Genomic DNA, 22388 nt, shown 5'->3' on the forward strand with positions numbered 1-22388 from the left:
CTTTATTGAGTATGCCCACCTATTACTTGTCCCTGTTGCAAGCTCCTGTGAGCATCACAAAAAAACTGGAGCGGCTTCAAAGGTATTTTCTATGGGATGCAGCGGATGGAACTAGAAAATATCTAGTGAATTGGCAGACAGTCACTTCCCCAAAGAAGTGGGGTGGACTTGGAGTAAAAGATTTTAGGGTATTCAACAGAGCTTTGTTGGGGAAATGACTGTGGAGATTCAGGGTAGAAGAGCATGCTCTATGGAGGGAGGTCATAGTAGAAAAGTACGATTCCACGGGAGGGGGTTGGAGGACCAAGGCAACCACAACACCTTTCGGGTGTGGCATGTGGAGGAGCATCATGAAGAATTGGGAATCCTTCAGTGGCAACATCTCTTACAAGGTGGGAGACTGAAGGAGAATCAGCTTTTGGAATCATAGGTGGTATGGAGAGGATACTCTGAGGGTCTCTTTCCCCCACGTCCAGAGTTTCAAACCAGAAGGAATAGATGGTCCAACAGATTCGTAAGGAGCATGTAAGGAGGGGGGGTAGTATGAGACCTCTCATTTAGAAGGAACATGCAAGATTGGGAGATTGCGGAGCTCCAAGATTTAGTGACACTGCTATATGGGCAAGACATGCCTCAACCATCTTGTGATTCTTGGAGATGGGGTTTGCGTGGCGATGGTCTGTTCACCGTAAAGTCCTTTTACCAGAGTATATTGGTGAGAGAGGAGGCCTCTTTTCCATACTCCTCGATCTGGATTCCTAAGGCACCCACAAAGGTGTGCTTTTTTGCATGGCTAGTGGCGAGGGGAGTGATTTTGATTGCTGAGAATCTGCAAAAGAGGGGAATTACACTTGTTAGTTGGTGCTATATGTGTAAAAGCTCGGGAAAAAGTTGATCATCTTTTGTTGCATTGCCCTGTGTCCTCGGCTTTGTGGAGGGCGATCCTGAACCTTTTGGTGTTCAATGGGTGATGCCAAGCACTGTAAAGGAAATGCTATATAGCTGGGCTGGTTTCCGTAGAAGAAGAAAGCAAAAGGCGTGGAAGTTCGCCCCGTTAGCTCTCATGTGGATAGTTTTGGGGGAGAGAAATAGGAGAGCTTTTGAGGGGATTGAGTCTCCTTTTTCACATCTTAAGAATAGTCTTTTATCTTTGATTGCTTTTTGGTCCACTCATATAACCCCTACTTGTATAGAAGATTGGGCGTCTTTTGCAGAGAATACTGATGTAAATTCTCTACTTTTTGGTATACTTTCTGTATACGGGAGTTCTCTCCCTTTTGATTAATACAATTTACCTTATCTTCAACTTTAGTATTTGGTTGAACGCTGAGCAAACAAGTAGCAAGAGATGGTCTTTGTGTTGCTTCAATTTCTAAGTCATGTAAATCGTTTCAATAAGTTTATGTGCACCAACAATTTTGATTTGAGGGTGTAATACAACGATGTAAATACCAGGAATAGGAAAAAATACTTTTAAAATTTTTCAACCATTATTTGAACACCTTGGGTATAACTAGATATTCATCTTTTTTTTTCTCTCTATGTACAATTCTCCGCTGTCATCAACCGCTTCAACTACCACCAGAATATTCCCTTCACTACTGTACTCTCATTTCCCGATTTCGCCTTCATCCTCACAATCTACATCATTTTCCCTTTCTTTTATTCTTGTTTTCTCCTTGGTTAATTAGGATTGTGTAAATTTTTCTTACAAATTTCAAGAATTCAATTTCTATATACGAGTTTCGTGCTTCGTCGGAACCCTAATTTACTTCTCGGATCAAGATATTATCTTTGCAAGAACACAATTGTTGAAAAGATCTGCTTTCTTGTTACAATCTTTGAACTTTAGTCCAAACTCCGACGAACTTTCAGTGCAAACTCCGCCGCGTAAAGTCTTGGTGATCGTCGCCGGGAATTCTTCGATCGTCTTCAATACATAGGGTTTCAGTCTCATTTTTTGTTGAATCAATCCGATTACGTACGGTTGCTGATTTCGGGACAATCAACATTTCATTCTTGATTCCTCGGTCAAAACATCAATTGGGAAGATTTCAATTCGAGTTCTCTCTGAAGCTACCATTATTGCTTCCCCTTGTTCGTTTGCAATCCAGATTTCAATACAAGTTCTCCCTGAAGCCGCCATTATTGCTTCGCCTTGTCCGTTTGCAATCCAGGTTCTATTGTTCCTCTCTTGTTTTGATATTTTAATAGTTTGTTCTTGAATCCTTAATTAGTATTTGCCCTAGTATTGTCAAATTAATTGCATTAGTGATAGCTTTGCCTACTTGTTTATACTGTTATCTGCCTGTTTACATCTTTCTTTTGAATCTTTTATTTTGGATCTTTATTGCACATTTTCGTTGTGACCTTTAGTTGTAGATTATAGCCCCTTTAGCTCTTGTATTGTATTTTTACACCTATTTTCTTGTATTTTATTTTATTCTTGTTTTATTTCTCACCTGTTTGTCTGACCTTTAGTTGAAATTATAGTTCCCGTTAGTTACTTTATTTTATTTTTTCATTGATTGCTTTTTCTGTCTTTTCTATTAGTGTTTTAAGCTTAAGGTTTCATCTATCCATTTTAATTATGTGTTTGCATAGGGGTAGTTTCTTAGACGTGGTAGCTTCATTGTTCTAGTGCCTGCTCGTGTTACTGTTCTCGTAGTAGTGCATTTGAGTTGTTTTTATCTCTCGGGTTCGTAGCTTGTAGTCCTTTGTTCCCGCTACTTGTTCTTAGTGGTAGTGTTTACCTAATACTTTTTGCTTATAGTGGCGGTAGTGAACGATGTGAGAGTGAGGTCATGTCCTCGGGTGGGGCTGGGGTGGGGTCCAGGGGTGGGAAGGAGGGGGGGTAAGAAAGCCTCTAGGCTGAGAGTTGGGTCTTGGAACATTGGGACATTGACGGGGAAGTCTATAGAGTTAAGTAAGATTCTTCAGAAGAGGAAAATCAATATAGCGTGTGTTCAGGATACTAGATGGAAGGGTACTAGGGTACGAGATGTAGGAGGGTTTAAACTATGGTACTCAGGAAGCACTGGGGGTAAGAATGAGGTAGGTATTTTAATTGACAGGGACCTCAGGGAGCTCGTGGTCGAGGTTAGGAGGGTAAATGATAGGTTGATGAGTATCAAGCTGGTAGTTGGTGGGTTTACTGTAAACGTGATTAGTGCATACGCTCCTCGGGTAGGTTTGGACCAGGAGGTCAAAAAGCAATTCTGGGAGGATTTGGACGAGATGGTGCGTAGTATTCCGCACACAGAGAAGCTGTTCATTGGCGGAGGTTTCAATGGCCATTTTGGGGCTAGTGCTAGGGGTTATGATGATGTGCATGACGAGTTCGGTTTTGGGGATAGGAATGAGGGAGGGAATTCACTGTTGGATTTTGCTAGAGCTTTTGATTTGGTTATAGCTAACTCGAGTTTTCCGAAGAGGGAAGAGCACCTGGTCACTTTCCAGAATTCAATAGGCAAGACTCAGATTGATTTTCTCTGCAGGAAATGCGATAAAGGTTTGTGCACTCGCAAGGTCATCCCAAGTGAGCACCTCACAACCCTACATAGGCTCCTAGTTATGGACCTGGAGATCAAGAGGAGTAGGAGGAAGGGGGCGGGGTGCAGGCAACCTAAGATCAAGTGGGGTAACCTGACCAAGGACAAAGCTCAGGAGTTGGGGGAGAAGTTGTTGGCTACGAGGGCCTGGATGAGTAGGGGGGATGCTGCTTATTTGAAGCTAGTGGAGAGTACAAACGAGGAGGAAAAAAGGACTTATCGGGAGTATTACAGAAAGGCAAAGAAAGAGGCGAAGTTAGCAGTTACGACGGCTAAGAACGCGGCGTTTGCTCGTTTGTACGAGGAGCTCGGGAGCAAAGGTGGGGATAAGAAGTTGTACCGGTTGGCCAAGGTGAGGGAGAAGAAAGCCCGCGACTTAGACGAGGATGACATTATTGATGGACGAGGCACTTATTAGGAGAAGATCTCAGACATACTTCCATAAACTGTTGAACGAGGAGGGGGATAGACGCATTGTGCTGGGTGAGTTGGAGCACTCCGAGAGTCGGCGGGATTTTGTGTACTGTAGGCGGATTACGGTAGAGGAGGTGGAAGGGGCGATGCGTAAGATGTGTGGGGCAGAGCGACGGGGCCAGACGAAATCCCGGTGGAATTTTGGAAGAGCGTGGGGCGAGCAGGTTTGGAGTGGCTCACTGGGCTGTTTAATATTATTTTTAGGACGAAAAAGATGCTCGAAGAATGGAGGTGGAGTACGATGGTTCCGCTTTACAAGAACAAGGGTGATATCCAAAATTGCAACAATTATAGGGGTATCAAGCTGTTGAGTCACACTGTAAAGGTTTGGGAGAGGGTGGTGGAGGCCAGGGTGAGGAGGTGCGTGTCTATTTCCGAGAATCAGTTTGGATTCATGCCAGGACGTTCGACTACGGAAGCGATTCATTTGTTAAGGAGATTAGTGGAGCAGTACAGGGAGAGGAAGAAGGACTTGCATATGGTGTTTATTGACCTTGAGAAAGCGTAGGATAAAGTCCCGAGGGAGGTCCTGTGGAGGTGTTTAGAGGCTAGCGGCGGTCCGGTAGCGTACATTAAGGTGATTAAGGATATGTATGATGATGCTAAAACTCGGGTGAGGATTGTGGGTGGTGACTCGGAGCATTTCCCTGTGGTGATGGGGTTGCACCAGGGATCGACTCTTAGCCTATTTTTATTTGCCTTTGCAATGGATGTACTGTCGCGACACATCCAAGGGGAGGTGCCTTGATGCATGCTATTTGCCGATGATATAGTGCTGATTGACGAGACGCGAAGCAGAGTTAACGCGAGGTTGGAGGTTTGGAGACAGACCTTGGAGTCTAAAGGTTTCAAACTGAGTAGAGCCAAGACAGAATACTTGGAGTGCAGATTCAGTGACGGGACCTATGAAGCAGACATAGAGGTAAAACTTGATGCTCAAGTTATCCCTAAGAGAGCGAGTTCTAAGTATCTCGGGTCTATTATCCAGGGTAATGGGGCGATTGACGAAGATGTCGCACATCGCATCGGAGCGGGATTGATAAAGTGGAGGCTCGCTTCCGGTGTTTTATGTGATAAGAATGTGTCGCCAAGACATAAGAAGTACTGGGGAGAGGTGATTAGACAGGACATGACGCTGCTTCAGCTCACTGAGGACATGACCCTTGAGAGGAGGGTGTGGAGGTCGAGGATTAAGGTAGAAGGTCACCGATTGTCTTAGTAGCATGCATGTCCCTTCATATTCTTAGATTTTTACGTTATGTGGTTTTGTTCATCTCAGGTATTGTATTCCCTGTTGCTATTATTTGGTACTACTTATCATTTATCTCTCCCTTTTTCTTTTCGCTTCTTTCTTTCTTCCTTCCTTGCTTTCCTCTTCTTCTTACCCTGCCTGAGCTGAGGGTCTATTGGAAACAGCCTCTCTACCTGCATTAGGTGGGGGTAAGGTTTGCGTACAAACTACCCTCCTCAAACCCCACCTGTTGAGATCATATTGGGTTTTTTTTGTTGTTGTTATTTGAACACCTTTATATTCTTCTTTTTATTTATATTCATAAAATAACATTGAAATTCCAGCTATATAAATTAACATGCTATAAATAGTCAGATAATATACTCCAGAAAATTCTTGAGTAGCACATATTTTTTTTCTCCAAAAATTGAATAAAATGAAAAGTGGTATCCCAATCATCATCTATTATCATATCTTGAACAAAAGAAACATGTGCATTAAACCATGTTGGTAATCGGCAATCAATATCTGTGAGCAATAGACAACGTATCATATACTGAATTCCATCTAGTTGGAACTTCTTTAGGAATTTTTCTAAAGGGTAATTCGCAAGCACCACAATGTATCTTAAATTCTCTATATCTAATAGATATTTGAGAGCGAAAAATATAACCAACTGCAAACCGGATTTTGTCAAGAGTAGTGCCAAACAAAAGAAGTCCATCTTGAACAACTAACTTATAAATATGACATGTACATCTAATACAACAACAACAACAACTACCCAGTAAAATCCCACATAGTGGGGTCTGGGGAGGGTAATGTGTACGCAAACCTTACCCCTGCCCCGGTAGGACAGAGAGGTTGTTTCCGATAGACCCTCGGCTCAGAACGACGGAAATAAAGAAAAACAAGGAAAACAAGAAAAGAAAAGAGAATTCATTAGTAACTCCAGTAAAAACCATTATAGTAACAGAAGCATAAAAATCAAAAGATGAATGACTTGCAATAACAGTAACCAGAGTCTAAGGAATCTAAGATAAACAACAAGAATAGTGTGGGTTCAACATAAACTGCAAACCATCTAAGATCAACCCTAATCCAACCCCTCACCCCCGGCATGCAGTAAGGAAAGCTCCACTACCGCTATCCTACAACTCTAATGCTAGTCCTCCAGGCTTTCCTATCAAGGGCCATGTTCTCGGAAATCTACAGACGAACCATGTCCTGCCTGATCACCTCTCTCCAATACTTCTTAGGTCTCCCTCTACCTCTTCTCGTGCCCACCACGGCCAACCGCTCACACCTCCTCACCGGAGCATCGATGCTTCTCCTCTGTACGTGCCCAAACCATCTGAGCCTCGCTTCCCGCATCTTGTCATCCACAGGGGCGACACCCACCTTCCTCCGAATATCTTCATTCCTGATCTTGTCTAACCTAGTGTGCCCGCACATCCACCTCAGCATCTCTGCTACTTTCAACCTCTGGATATGAGAGTTCTTAGCCGGCCAACACTCTGCCCCATACAACATTGCCGGTCTAACCACAGCTCTATAAAACTTACCTTTGAGTATCGGTGACACTTTCTTGTCACACAAGACTCCAGATGCAAGCCTCCATTTCATCCAGCCTGTCCCTATGCGGTGAGTGACGTCCTCGTCGATCTCTTCGTCCCCTTGAATCACCGACCCAAGGTACTTGAAACTATCTCTCTTGGGGATGACCTGTGACCTGCCTCACGTCCCCGCCTACATCTCTCGACTCAGTGCTAAACTTGCACTCCAGGTACTCTGTCTTAGACCTGCTTAATTTGAAACCCTTAGACTCGAGAGTCTGTCTCCAAACCTCCAATCTCTCGTTAACACCTGCCCTCGTCTCGTCAATTAGAATAATGTCATCAGCAAATAACATACACCATGGCACCTCCCCTTGAATATGATGTGTCAAAGCATCCATCACCAAAGCAAATAAGAATGGGCTAAGCGCAGAGCCTTGGTGTAATCCCATAACAACCGGGAAATGCTCCGAGTCGCCTCCCACAGTCCTAACCTTAGTCTTAGCTCCATCATACATATCCTTGATCGCTCTTATGTAGGCTACCGGCACGCCCTTCGCCTCAAGACATCTCCAGAGCACCTCCCTAGGAACCTTATCATACGCTTTCTCCAAGTCAATAAACACCATATGCAGATCCTTCTTCTTATCCCTATACTGTTCCACCAACCTCCTAATAAGGTGGATAGCTTCCGTAGTGGAGCGGTACGGCATGGACCCAAACTGATTGTCGGATATAGACGTCGTCTTCCTCACCCTCACCTCCTCCACCCTCTCCCGGATTTTCATGGTATGGCTAAGTAACTTGATACCCCTATAATTGTTACAACACTGGATATCACCTTTGTTCTTGTACAACGGTACCACTGTACTCGACCTCCATTCCCCCGACATCCTTTTCGTCCTAAAAATTACATTGAACAACCCAGTTAGCCATTCCAATCTTGCTCTACCCACATACTTCCAAAACTCAACCGGAATTTCATCTGGCCCGGTCGCTCTACCCCTACTCATCTTATGCAAAGCCCCCACGACCTCGTCGACCCTAATGCGCCTGCAATACCTAAAATCTCGGAGACTCTCCGAATGCCCCAAGTCCCCTAGCGCTATATCCCGGTCCCCCTCCTCATTTAGAAGACCATAGAAGTACGTCTGCCATCTCTGCTTAATCTAGGGATCTCCCACCAATACTCTACCATCCTCATCTTTGATGCACCTCACTTGGTCCAGATCCCGGGCCTTCCTCTCCCTCGCTTTAGCCAGCCGAAACAACTTCATGTTCCCTCCTTTCTCCCCTAATTCCTCGTATATACGGCTAAACGATTCATTCTTAGCCTCCGTGACCGCCAGCTTCGCCTCTTTCCTAGCCACTTTGTACCTCTCTCTATTCGCTCTCCTCTCCTCCTCGCTTGAGCTCCCTGCCAACTTCGCGTACGCTACCTTCTTCGCCTCCACTTTACCTTGGACTATGTCATTCCACCACCAGTTTCCTTGGTGTCTGCCAGAAAAACCCTTCGATACACCTAGCACCTCTCTCGCCGCCTTCCTCACATAGTTCGCCGTAGTTGACCATCTAATATACATCTAATATGGAATAATTTCGGAATAAGGTAGAGCTAATCAAGTTTTCAAAACTCCTATAGCTGAATTGTTACTAGAAGCATTATCTAAAGTAATAGAATAATTTTGTTAGAAAGTCCATAAAAATCATAATTTTTTTTAATTTGTTTAGAAATAAAAATGCCAGTGTGTCGGCCATCAACAATCTATAACCAATAATACGTTTTTGTATAGCTCAGTAGTTATCTATCCAATGACATAAGTTGTTAAGTAACCATAACCATTGACACTACGCCCTATGTCTGAAATGATAGAAACTTTACCGTCTAAGTGGAAAAATAAATAACGTAAATATTTTTGATATTCATGTTGAAATTTAAAAACATCATTTCAACAGTTGTTCGAGGAAAACCTTGAAAAGCATGATTATATGTTTCTTGTATGTAACGAATAAACCAATCAGATGATGGAAAAGTAAAAGGCAAATCCTCTACAACAACCATTTTTGCTATATTTTTCCAGTCCTTTTTTGGGTCATAAGGAGAAGACCTATGTCATATGGTTGATTTGTGGTTGTATAGTATGAGAACCATGCCCGGACTGGGATGGATTTGTTTCAGAACGGGGACCCCCCTCTCTACAAGCCAAACAACTTTGTGATGAATTTTCATATGCTTCTTTAAATTCCCCGTCCCGCCATGATCAAATATATTTTAATCAAAGATAAACGTTGTTGACAAATTTTACAAATAGCTTTTTCATTAACCTTATCCTGCGTAAATCATTGTCAAAATATTGATCATTTTTACGTTCAACTGGCTGTCTAGTGGGAGGTAACGGAACATCAGCTCCAAACTGAGATTGACTTTGAGTTGGAGCTGTCGGAACCTGACTAGTGGGTGTTTCATCTAAGTTATCATTCTCTTCTCCTTCATCCTCAAATTTTCATGATCAGCATATTGTTCTTGTAGTGATTCGTGATCTAGTGATTGATAATTAACACTAACATCATGATAGAAAGGTGTTTCATCTATGTGAGTGAAGTCATCAATAGGATTAGGATTACTAGAACTAGCAATACCCTTTGTCAATTTATTATATACCTTTTTTACCAGTTTAGGAGCCATTTGTTACTAAATAATTAAATAACAACAAATAGTAACACAGGTATAACAAAAATAAATGCGAAAATTAATAAAAGTTGGAACGAGTGCACTAAACGCCAATGTAAACGTCTACTTATAATTGATGTGGATGGAGAAAATTACTCCGACTAGTAGTGTAGTGCTAAGGGAAAATACACTGCCATATAATTGATGTTGATGCTTGAAAAATTATAGCAAAAGAATAGAATGCTAGAACATTAATTGCAATTAGAGAGAGATAGAGAATTAGAGAGATGAGAGTTTTGTGTTGAAAATGAAAGAATGAAATGAGGTATTTATAGTTTTAAAATAGTGCTTAAGTGTAATTTAACAAATTTAGAGGTTAAAAACATAATTTATGGGGTAGAGGGTGTTGGCGGGTAACAACAACAATAATAAACCTAGTAATTTCCCACAAGTGGGTCTGGGAGGGTAAGATGTAAGAAGCCTTACCCTTACCTTGGAAGGGCAGAGAAGCTGTTTCCGGTGGGTGTTAGCGGGTAGAGAGGCAAAAATGCCCATTTTTGGCTGTTGCCAACAGCTATTTTAAAAAAAATAACCGTTGGCTAACGGTTAAAAAGCGGCTAGATTTAAAAAAATAAAAGCGTTAATGTACTGGTTCGTTACCAACTGGACCGGTTCTAAGGGTACTTTATTCGGTTCCCTCCCACTCCCCTTCCCCTAATCCCTTACCCCTACCCTCCCAGTCGGACCAGGACGGACCGGTAACGGTGCGGACCAGACCGATTACGGGTAATACCGCCCCCATAGTCAACCCTACTAGAGACCTCCACTATTAATGGAATGTGGTCATAGAGAGTTCCTATACTTTGTTGAATGGGGAAAAAGTTGTTTTTATGTCTTTTCTGATCTTGTTCAAATAAGAATGTGATGCTTTGGGAAACCTGCCTATATAATAAATAGAGATGAAAGATATGTTAATGTTTCATTCTACCGTTTTGTATGTCTAAGATGTTTTGTGCTAAAAAGTTCATGATCTTTTGTTCTACATAAACAAGTTAACAAGACTTTCTGTTAATGCAAATGGTTCTCTTATTCTCAAGAGTTGCGCTGACAAGGACATGATAAAAAAGAGCCCCTGGTAAGTGCTTGGTCTGTTTTTGATTTTTTAAGTTTGGAATTTCCCAATGTCCATAAACACATGTGATGGTCAAAAGCTCTTGTTATTCCACTTCGTCTGTTTTGGAGCTAATTTGTGTAGAGGAGAAGATGTTTTTTAAGTTATATATATTGATATACCTTTAAATTCAAGAAAATATGGTTGTATTGTATTTAAATAGGCGTGAATTTGTAGAATAAGTTGAATGTGAGTAATGAGTCAAAATGTACTCCCGAGGCTGTGATTACTATTTTGGCTCAAATTTGTGATTACGATTTTGGCTTAAATTTTTCTCTTACCAAGAAACTTCTTTATATTTTTTGATAAAGTAATAAATTTTATTAAAAGAGGGCAAAAAACACACCCACATACAAGAATTATATTAAAACGTAGAAAATCTTACAAAAAGATATGTTTTTCTTCAAAAGACACTCAATCTTCTATGCATATAGGAACATAGAAATTGAGGAATAAGACTCTAACCTTAAAGTGTGCAAAATTCTTTTCTACTCCACCAAAAGCTCTTCTATTTGTCTCTTTCCATACGAGCCACATAGATGCTAGAGAAGCCATATCTCATTGCCTGCTTCTTCTCTTCCGTCTTCTTTCATCATGCTTGGCATAACTCACCGGAGTTCGAACTTTCTCAGGGTTTCCCACCACAAATAGGACGCGATCTGACAATGTAAAGCGAGATGACTTGCATCTTCTCTTGAGTTTTTGCGCATGAAGCACTAATTGGGTTTCCTCATATTCTCTGCTGTCAAGATCACCGCCCTCACAACTAGCCAAGTGAAAAAACTAAGGGTGGCGTGTGGGCCGGTTCTCACGGTCCCGGTCCCAATTTAAACGGGCCTCGCGGTCCCGGTCCTGATGGACTTTTTGTAGGAACCGGCCTGGGACCGGGCCCACGAACTAATGGTCCCGGGCTAACTGGGCTGGTTCCGGGCCTAAGTGGGTCCAACGGATACTTTTTTTTAAATTTTTTATAGAAGTTAGAGAAAAAAGATGGAAATAAAAATATCTAAGGCAATTCCTTGTAAATTATATATAAAATTGTGACCTAAATTTTTTAATTCAAATTTAAAGACAAAAATATTGTAAAGAGATATTCAAAGCAATGCATTATAATTTTATTATAGCATTAAAAAACATGGCAATATCTCTCTTAGTCTTCCTCCCCCTATGGAATGAGCACAACGAGGTGTTAATACCACTATTAAGAAGGAAAAGAAGCTAATCAAGATGTGCCAAAATACAAGTTAGATAATACATACTAATATTTGTTCATATAAGTTACAAACTTCATAAATCTATTAAGGTCCGGAGGAATTTCCGTTGGTGGTGGCGGAAAAGAAGCTTGGTCATCACCGCTTCTGGGCGAAGCAGAATCCTCCGCAAGTTCAGCTAGCATTTCTTCGTAAGCTTCGTCTACCTCTGGTTGTGATTCAACAAGTCCAAAATTTCTTCTTTCCGAATGGATCCAATATCTGAAAAGTACTGATTTTTCCAAGCTCTCGCTCATAGACGCTCTATAATCACCGAGTTGAAGTCTTGCTTGACTGAAAGCGCTCTCTGATGCCACTGTTGACGCTTGAATAGTTAAAATATCTCGGGCCATTCTTGAAAGAACCGGAAAGTATTTTTCTTTGTTCTTCCATCATTCCAAAATATTAAAGGAGCCGTCGAGATTCACTTCCTCATATCCCCGTGACAAATAAACTTCAAGCTCATTTAGTTGTGAAAAATTACTAGTAGTAGAACCTTGAGAACCCCTGAACCCCGCCCAAGCACCAAGTGCCCTTGCTCCTGCAGTTCTTTTTGATGATTGAGAACCAGAAGAAGGAGTTGGAACATTTGGTCTAGCATGATCTAATGCAACTTGATAAGCATTATAAATAGTTTGGGCATATATTCTAATTGAGGCTATTGCTTCCGGAAGTTTAGACAACTCCTCATCTTCAAGTGCTAAACCATTATAAACAGTTTCATACCAAAAATGAGGACCTGCTAATTTCATAGTAGGATTTAACAAGGCAACAACACTATAAATAGGGAAAAAATATTTTTTAAACTTTTTTCTCATAGAATCAACAGCAATTTTATAAATTTCCACACCCTCTGAAAAATGAGCAAACAAATTTGCAAGTTCTGCAATATAAACTAAACAGTTAGAAATAGTCGGATAATATTACCCAGAAAATTCATTTGTAGCAATATGAAATTTTTCTAAAAAATCTACAAGCATTTTAACGTTAGCCCAATCCGCATTTGTAAGATGCTCATTATCATCACTTACATGAGCATTAAACGTTGAGTTTATGGGGTTTCTATATTCATATGCAATAGCTAAACTTTCATACATGTAATTCCATCTAGTGGGACAAGGTTTAGGAACCTTTCTTTCTCTTATGCCAAATTCATCGCATCTTTTAAAATATTCTCTAAGTCTACTTCTACAGTTTGTTAAGAGTCATTTTAACCTTTTCAATTTCAATATTTAAAATTCTCATACCATCACCCACAACTAAATGGTAAATATGACAAATACATCTAACATGAAAAATGTTACTAAATGCAGGACTTAGTGTAGTGGTAAACAAGGCTACAACATTTGTGTTACTAGTAGCATTATCTATTGAAACTGACATGATTTTATCACTAATGCAAAAATATCTACAAATATCCGTAAGTGTGCTAGCAATAAGCAATAATGCGCTTTTGCATTATCCAATCCTCATCAATCCAATGACTGGTAACAATAAGGTAATCACAGTCACTACCACTTCTACCAATATCAGTTGTAATAGCAACACGACAATTTATATGAGTAAATAAATAGCGCATATATTGTGTATTCATGTTTATATTTATAAATATCGCTCTTTATGGTTGTGCGAGGAAAACCTTTATAGGTAGGATTAAAATTCTTTCTAATATAATGCACAAAGTGACTGTCAGAAGGAAAACTATAGGGTAAGCACATAACAGTAACCATTTTTGCCAATTCTTTCCAATCTTTTTTTGGATCATAATATAAAATACTAGCGGTAATAGTGTTAATTCCCGGTTGAAATTGATTTGACCCGGTACTAGAGTCAACCTGACTAGGAGTAGGTACAGTTGTCCCCTCGGCCAAAGCTTTCATACGAAGATATTTGACTTTATCTTGAGGGTGTATCAATACGTGTCTAGCCAAAGTTCCCGTCCCCCCCTCCCCTCCCCCTCCAAAATATTTAAAAGCTAACTCCTTGCCACAAGTTTTACACTTAGCCTTATTTTGTGGAATTAGTTGAGTAAAAAATAGCCAAACAATAGATGTTTCTGTCTGTTTGGTACGTTGTCTAAAAAAAATAGGGGCAGTAACAGGAGTATCAGACGGGGCATCATTTGGATTATCATTAGTTACGTTAACTTCAGGAGCAGGACTAGTGGGGTGTATCGTCATCCGGTTGAGTTTCATCAAAATCTATTTCCTCCTCATCATTTTCATAAATAGTTGGATTAGAATAAAGAGCGTTCAGTAATTCATGGTCTAATTGTTCACCAGCTCCAACATTATTGCAAAATTGACTCTCAGTAAATTGTAATAAACTATTATCGCTATTAAGAATAGCAGGTGTAGGACGGGTATGAGGTTTGGGTCGGGGAGCCGGGGAAAGTGGAGGAGGAACTGATTGGCCACTAGATTCGCCACTATTGGATTTTTCTTTATTTTTACCAAATTGTTTTTTAATGAAGTGATCTTAATTAATCAAATAATAGAAAATAAATAAAACAAACAAAACATAATATTAAAAATTAAGAGTTGGAGCGAGTTTACCGAATTGACGAACAACTTGTTGAAAATTGATTATCGTTGAAGACTTGAAGACTTCAATTCACCAACTTCGCAATTTTTTCACAAATTATAACAATAAAGTAAGTAATAGTAGCAATTATAGAAGAAAATTAGAGAGAGATTGATAATTTTGTGAGAAAAATGAAAGAATGAGGGGGTGTTGAAAATAAGGAAAAAGTGTAATTATAAAAATTTTGGGGTTAAAACAAAATTGGGGGGGGGGGGGGTTAAATGGCTATTTTATAAATAGCCAACGACTATTTTGGCAGACCAAACGGCTAGTTTTTAAATGCCCAAACGGGCAGATTTTTTTTTTAAATTTCTGACCGTTGGGACCGTTTAGGCCCGCCAGGGACCGCACCAGTCCCGGTCTTGCGGTCTTTTTGTGAAGGACCGGCCCACCCCCACGGTCCCAGTTCTAACATTAAGGCCCGTTTAGGACCAGAAGCCCACATAGTCCGTGGTCCCGGGCCTGGACCAGTGCACATGCCACCCTTAGAAAAAAACACACCTTTCCCTAGTCAGAAGCTCTTTGTGAAGCAACTTGGCCGAATTTTAAAATTCTACAACCTCCCAATTTTGTAAGTTCCTCCTAAAACTCAACTCCCAATACACCCGATTGATGGGCATTTCCTTTTGGCATGGGATTCTATACATGTTTGGAAATGTGATTCACAAAATGTTGTCCCCGCACCACTTATATTCCCAAAAACTTACCCTACTCTCATTACCCACTCTGAATGATGTGTTTCCATTAAACTCTCCCCAACCCTTGAATATATTTCTCTATAGCCCGCACACATTAAGTGATACATTTGTTGTTCTCCAACCATCTTCGAAAACCCTATACTTCTCCGCAATCACCTCCTTTCAAAAAGCATTCTCCTCTATTCCGAATCTCTATAACCAGTTTCTCAGTATACATTTGTTGTTCTCCAACCATCTTCGAAAACCCCATACTTCTCCGCAATCACCTCCTTTCAAAAAACATTCTCCTCTATTCCGAATCTCTATAACCAGTTTCTCAGTAATGCCTTGTTAAAAACGTTTGATCTTTAATCCAATTCCACCCCAACACTTTGGTGTGGTGACAGTCTCCCAATTTACCAAGTTAAACTTTCCCCATTTGAACCATCTCATAGAAAATCTCTCTACATCTTTTCCAAACTTCCTTGTAACACTAACTGGAGCGTGTAACAAGGACCTGAATTATATGGGGATAACTCGATTTTGCACTTCTGATCAATACTTCCTTCCTCTTCTGGATAAGTACCTTTTTGCCGAACCTGCTAGCCTCTTTTATACCCTTTCAATTACCAGGTCCCAAACAGTTTGGTCCCTGTAGATGCTCTTAGTGGTAAACCAAGAAAAGTTGTAGGAAGTGCCCTGACCTTGCAATTGAAAACTTGTGCTAGGCCCTCAATATTGCCCAGGGAAACCTTCTAATTGAATGTATTCTTTATGTTGCTAAGCTCTTGCAGTCATCTTTTAGGGCTTATCAAAGCAAAGCAAGATCATACTTATATATAGGGAACGTGTTCCAAGTTAGTTTTGTCAAATTCTGCAAATTTGAGTTATTTCTCTATCTTTGAGTTTTAAGTCGCATTTTTTCTCTTTTTCTATGTGCTTATTCTATCACCAGTCCTGTATACTCAGAGAGATATTTATCCTTTACTGTTGATACTTTATCCCGTCTTCTCTGCTGCATTCGACTCCAAAGGACACAGAGTTGATCACAGTTTAGCTAGTTTTGTCTTGGCTAGTTTCTAGTGTACTTTGGTGCTTCTTTTTGGGCTGAAGTTTCAAAATTGTTAATTCTATGTTAGTGGGTAAAAGAAAACTACCATCCCTTAAACCATCATGGCTTACCTTTCTACACGTGTTTACCACTTTACCCATTTTGGTGTCTTTGATGCTACATTGGTTTTGGGTGCTGCATTATTATTTGATGAACTGTCCTCTCATGCAGGTTGAAAGCATTGGTGGCTATTCCAAAGGTTCAACCTCGATTTGCCATTGCCATATGGAAGAAATATCCCACAATGAAATCTCTTTTGCATGTTTACATGGATCCAAGTAAATCGGTAGGCGATAAAATTTCCTTCATTCCCCTTGGATATTATGATATATCCAGGCTTCAATGCCGATTAATTAAACTTTTACCCTAGATATTGGGTTTAGTTGTCTTTACATTTGTGTTAGTACGTAGTTCTTATTTCTTAAACTAATGATATCAGGGATTTCAAGTAGGTTTTGTAGTCAATTATTTAGTATGAAGGGGATAATCCCTCCTCTTTTTACATTGTGGAGCTGGTATTGTTTGGTAAATGTAATTCATTCTTGAGCAATGAGGATACTGTTAAGGTGCCCTTCAAAAGATCCATTTAAACAAGAACTTGATAATATTGAACATTTAAATGTTGTGGTGAAGGGCTGATCTGATTCGATACATATTGTCACGACCCAAAATCCCAACCCGGTCGTGATGGCGCCTCTCGTGAGGACAAGGCCAGCCAATCAACAAAACAGTACATCTCTTTATAATTACTTAGCAGGAATAAGTCTAAATCATGGGCAATATAATCTTAAATGCGAAATAAACGTGATAGAACAAGGAAAACCCTCCCAACTCAGCTCGAAATCGGGGTGTCACAAGTCATGAGCTACTACAGAGTTTACTAATATTTTACAAAGTCTGGAATTATCATAAATAACAAAGATAAGGGAGAAAACGGGGCTGCGGACGTCAACAGCTACCTCGTTACTCCTAGTCACCGCCTGGTCTGGAAAGAATCAGCGCTCAGGAGCGAACTCAGCTCTGCCTGTATCTGCACACATGGTGCAGGGAGTAATGTGAGTACTCCGACCCAGTGAGTAATAAAAATAAATAACGACTGAAAACATGAAATCTCATAACGGCACAATATAGCGCTATCCCAAGCAGTAAAATCAGTTATACAGTAAAATAGTGAGTATCAGATAATTCTTCTTTTAAAACAGTAAAGACAAATAATTTCCACAGTAAGGATAAATCAAAAGCTTGCCCCTCGGGCTCAATATGTAAATCTCAGTATAGTATCAGCCCTCGGGCTCACTCCCAACTCACCAGCACACAACATCAGCCCCTCGGGCCCACTCCCAACTCACCTGGGTACCCTGCGCTCACTGGGGGTGTGTACAGACTCCGGAGGGGCTCCTACAGCCCAAGCGCAATATCAATAGGCCTGAAAGCCTTCACACATCACACACGAGGCCTGAAAGCCTCCTCATATAACACTCGAGGCCTGAAAGCCTCCTCACATCACTCAACATATCCTCACGTATGGCCCTCGGCCTCAATCAGTCCAGAAAATAATCATAAGCCTCTTGGGCATCAGTAAAACAATAGTGCTCAGCTCAACAGCATTATAAATATCATTAAATCTCGAGTTGAGTATAAATGTAGTTGAGTTCACAAAATAATATAATTCAATTGGACTGAGTTCAAATAATATTTCAATTCGTGAGGAAAATAATGATGTAAATTCACAAAAGATTTCAGATAATTGGCACGAAGCCCAAATATGACAATAAGCCCAATCATAGTGAAAAACAATAAATCTTTATCAATTACGCGGTAAAAATATCAACTGGGATGGACAAGTCACAATCCCCAATAGTAAATGACCCCGCGCTCATCATACAACGCGTGTCTCATCTCAACATAGCAGTATGTTGTGCAATCCGGGGTTTCAAACCCTCAGTGCATCATTTAAAATCATTACTCACCTCAAGACGGTCCAATGTCTACTCCGCTATGCCCTTGCCTCTCGAATTTACCTCTTCGCGCGTCGAATCTGGTCAAAACCACAACGAATACATTACAATAGGCTAAGGGAATATAATCCAATCGAAAAGACTCGAAAAATATCGAAATTCACGAAATTCGCAAAACCCGAGCCCCGGGCCCACTTCTCGAAAAATTACGAAAGTCACATCACCGGATTCCTCGTCTCGCCACGAGTCCGTACATATAAAATTTACCAAAATCGGAGTTCAAATGACCCCTCAAATCTTCAAATCTTATTTTCAAATTCCTAGGCCTAAATCTTCAATTTACTCCTCAAAAACATGTAATCTAGTCGGATTATTCGATGATTATTCAATATTATGGAGTAGAAATAATCACAAGTGACTTACCTCAAGATTTCTTGCTAAAAATCGCCCAAAATCCGAGCTTGGAAGTCAAAAAAAATGACCAAACTCGGACTGCTGGACATTAAATCTGTCCAGAAATTTTCGGTACTGTTCACGCGAGGGTACTGTTCATGCGCGTGAGGTCACTGTTCCCTTTTCACGCGCGGGTACTGTTCACTGCTGCAGAAAATACAGCAGCTTTTAAGAAATTTGCAGCACAGCCATTTTTCACTAAAATGGCTCTAACTCCATCATACGAACTCGGAATTAGACGATTCTTGTTCCTATGAGTCACAAATAATAATACGAACACAACCCTTCAATCGAAACTCAATTCGGAGCTCGTTTGCCCAGTTCAATACCCATTTCGCTCGTTAAACAATTAACTCACATTTCACGTCAAAAACCCAATCGCGACTTGATGAAATTAAACCAAAATTTCCAGATCAGTCCTATAATTCATGATTTAAATTCTGGAAGTCTCGAAATCAAATTTGGATCTCTAGAACTAAAAATGAACCTTTAGATCATTACATTTATGCTCAAAACGGCAAAAATCTTCCAAAAATGACCCGTTGGGCATCCGAAACACACCCGAGGCCCCCGGGACCCCGACCAATAATACCAACCAGTCCCAAAATACATTACGGACTTGCTCGAGGCCTCAAATCACATCAAACAACGCTAAAATCATGAATCAACCTCCAATCCAAGTTTTATGAACTTTAGAATTTCCAACTTCTATTTCCGATGCCGAAACCTATCAAATCACGTCCGATTGACTTCAAATTTTGCACACAAGTCCAAAATGACATAACGAAGCTACAGAAATTCTCGGAATTCCATTCCGACCGTCGGATCAAAATTTCACCTATCAACCGGAAATCGCCAAAATACTAACTTCGCCAAAATGAGCTAATTTCTTCACCGGACCTCCAAAATTAATTCCGATTGCGCTCCTAGGCCTTAAATCATCCCCCGAAACTAACTGAATCATCGGAATTCAATTCCGAGCCCTCTAACTCACAAGTCAACGTCCGGTTGACTTTTCCAAACTAATTCTTCCTTAAAGAGACTAATTGTCTCATTTCATACCAAACTCGATCCGAATTGACTCAAATTCACCAAGTACACATATTGAAACATGAATAAGCATTTAACGGGGAATACGGGACGAAAATACAGGAAACGACGGTTCGGGTCGTTACACATATCATTCGTTAAATATGTTGATCCTTTAGGAGTAACGTGAGTTCTTGACATTTTTTCTCTTGAAAATTTCAGGTACATGAGAAAGAATTTCTGCCGAAAGATTTGAAAGTCGAAAACATGTTGGGTGATGATAGAAAATTGGGAGAGATCTGTTCTAGGAGAGTATACAGAATATTGATGGCTCAATGTGGAAGCATCAAGACAGATGACATTGAGGGTGGAGCTGATTTCTTCAGCCAGCACTCTGCTGAATAATCTTTTTTCCTTTTCTTTTTTCTTTGTTGAGGGTTATCGATTGTGACGGCTATATTGTGTGCATCTGGACTAATTCACTGCTTAACCTATCTAGCCCACAAGCACAGGTTGCCAAGGTAATCATGCCCACCAAGATTGGAGCAAATGGGCTACTGGTTGGAGCAAATCTCATCTAAGAATTCCCTTTCTAAAAAGAGAATTAGTATATTAATTGTATATAATCCTTTTTGAATTTTGGTTGCCGTAATAGTAGGTAAAGAGTTGGTGTTAACTGCATTGGAATGATAGCTTAGCTGTTCTCGTTAATTGTTCTATATTCTGAAAGGAGTCTCAGCATTTAGCAAAGATGTTTATTTTTGATTTAGTTTAATTTTTTCCATATGGCTTCTTCACTACTTTTTTTTCTTGAGCCGAGAGTTTATCGGAAACAACCTCTCTACTTCCACAAGGTATAGGTATGGTGTGAAAATATACATTCCTATTGTAGTTGATTAAATTTAAATGCTGCTATTTGTTTAGTCGGCTAAAAGTTCGTTAAGATTATTTGTGATGTTTATTCCCCTTAATCATTGTTTTTGGTGTACCTAATCAGTATAACGCAGCAGTTTTGAGACCACAAATCTGATAAATCTTTCCTAGAGCAACAGATAACCAACACTGCCATCAAAGCTAGCGCTTGACTCTAAGATTTTGGTTTTTCATAATTAGATATCCTCACTCCTTCTGATTCGTTGTGACAGTGGTTGGTTTATAAATAAAGCTTGTTCAAATATAATTCCCTTATCCTACCCACACCCCTCAACCGAAAAAAAGAGGGGGGGGGGGGAGAAATGATAAATTGTTGTAGTTGATAGAGTTTTTGTACATATTTATTTATGCTTTCCATAAACAATCTAGAAAGGATGACTATTTTATTTGGTAGTGAAACAGTTTGCCTTCTGAATACAGGTTTGCAAACACCGGTAAATATTTTTAGTATTGAGTATAATTTATAATTCTTACAATTTAGGTATTAAAGTATGAAATTATATTTTAGAAGCAGTTGAAAAATCTATATCTATTCGCATCAAGATTTAGATGCGCCCTACTAAAAGAATCATCTATCTGGAAGTATTGTATTAGCAGATTGTCAAAATATTTACATGCACTAACAATAGCACATGTGGGGGAGAATATTAGACGCCTTGCTGGCAGGAGAATAGATATTTGCTAATCTTGGATCTAAATCATGATTTTCATTTGCCCCTAACAAGTATTCCAATGTTCAAATTTTCCTAATTGGGTTTACTTCTTTAAGTTGAATCTTTACATCTTAACAATCGATAAATAGAAAAGACGAAAACTAAAGGAAAAAGATCTAGATAGGATTGTAAATGTTAGAGGTCAAGGCATTGTTGTAAAATTGGTTAGGGAGAATAGAAGTTAGCTTGAGGCGTGTCAAGGAAACCGTCCTTAAAGATATTTTGCCCACACAATAATAAATAAAATTAGGCATATTCTTAGAATTCAATAAGCTCTTCTAGGAACAAAACTAGTAGAAAAACCAAGAAAGAAATCCAGCATATAGGAGGAAAACATGATTCAGAAAGTTATATTAGAAAGTGTGTCTTAAGCTATTCAAATACCATGTTTATATAGGTGTTGCTCCAACGGTTAGTTAACGGCTAGATAATGGCTAGTAACGACTAATTTGACTTTATTAAATGTAAAAGAATTTGCTAAATAATAAGTAGATGTAAATAATACTTCAAAGAAAAAAAAAATTCCAAACCAAGATGACATTACCTTTTGAGATATCACTAATTTTTCAACAGGCATAACATCACTTTTTTGGTTTAACTATCCATTTGGTATCCGCTAATTTGACTTATAGGAATTTGTGTCTCTCAAGGCCCGTTAAGTGAAAAATACTTCCTATTAATTTTTAAAGTTTGAATTCGAGACTATTAATAAAAAATGGATATATATATATATATATATATATAAACTCCTTGGTGGCAATAAAAGCATAGTATTGATATTGGAAAAAGTGAAAGAAACTAATAGAACCTTTTATGTATAAATTGATGGCACCAAAATGAAGTGTTTAGTGTGAGGTATAAACAAGCAGGGAACAAGGAAGGTCCACCAGTAAATGCAGGAACACCAGTTTTTAGCCATCTTAAAAGAGGAATGCCCACTTACTGCTATTTTTGTCTCCTAGAAAATCCACTGGGCCTCATTTGGGCCCATTTTCCATGTCAAAGTCTCGTGATACAGGGCCCACAA

At 39.7% G+C, this 22388-nt stretch overlaps 1 protein-coding gene across 9 annotated transcripts in view; it reads left to right on the top strand.

Annotated features, from left to right (window-relative positions):
* LOC104220385 (crossover junction endonuclease EME1B-like) overlaps positions 1-20501 on the top strand; it is a 39592-nt gene extending 19091 nt beyond the window's left edge. For 7 of the 9 annotated variants that reach the window (XM_070174672.1, XM_070174668.1, XM_070174673.1 and 4 more), the window contains 2 exons: positions 16447-16561; positions 19938-20501. In XM_070174672.1, the coding sequence (XP_070030773.1) occupies positions 16447-16561; positions 19938-20120 (298 nt within the window). In that variant the 3' untranslated portion in view covers positions 20121-20501. Of the gene's footprint in view, positions 1-10580; positions 10619-16446; positions 16562-19937 lie in introns of those variants that run through there. The other 2 variants (XM_070174675.1, XR_011407698.1) reach the window with 2 other exon arrangements.
* The last annotated feature ends 1887 nt before the right edge of the window (positions 20502-22388 follow it).

The sequence above is a fragment of the Nicotiana sylvestris genome, chromosome 5, assembly GCF_000393655.2.
Source record: "Nicotiana sylvestris chromosome 5, ASM39365v2, whole genome shotgun sequence".
NCBI lineage: Eukaryota > Viridiplantae > Streptophyta > Magnoliopsida > Solanales > Solanaceae > Nicotiana > Nicotiana sylvestris.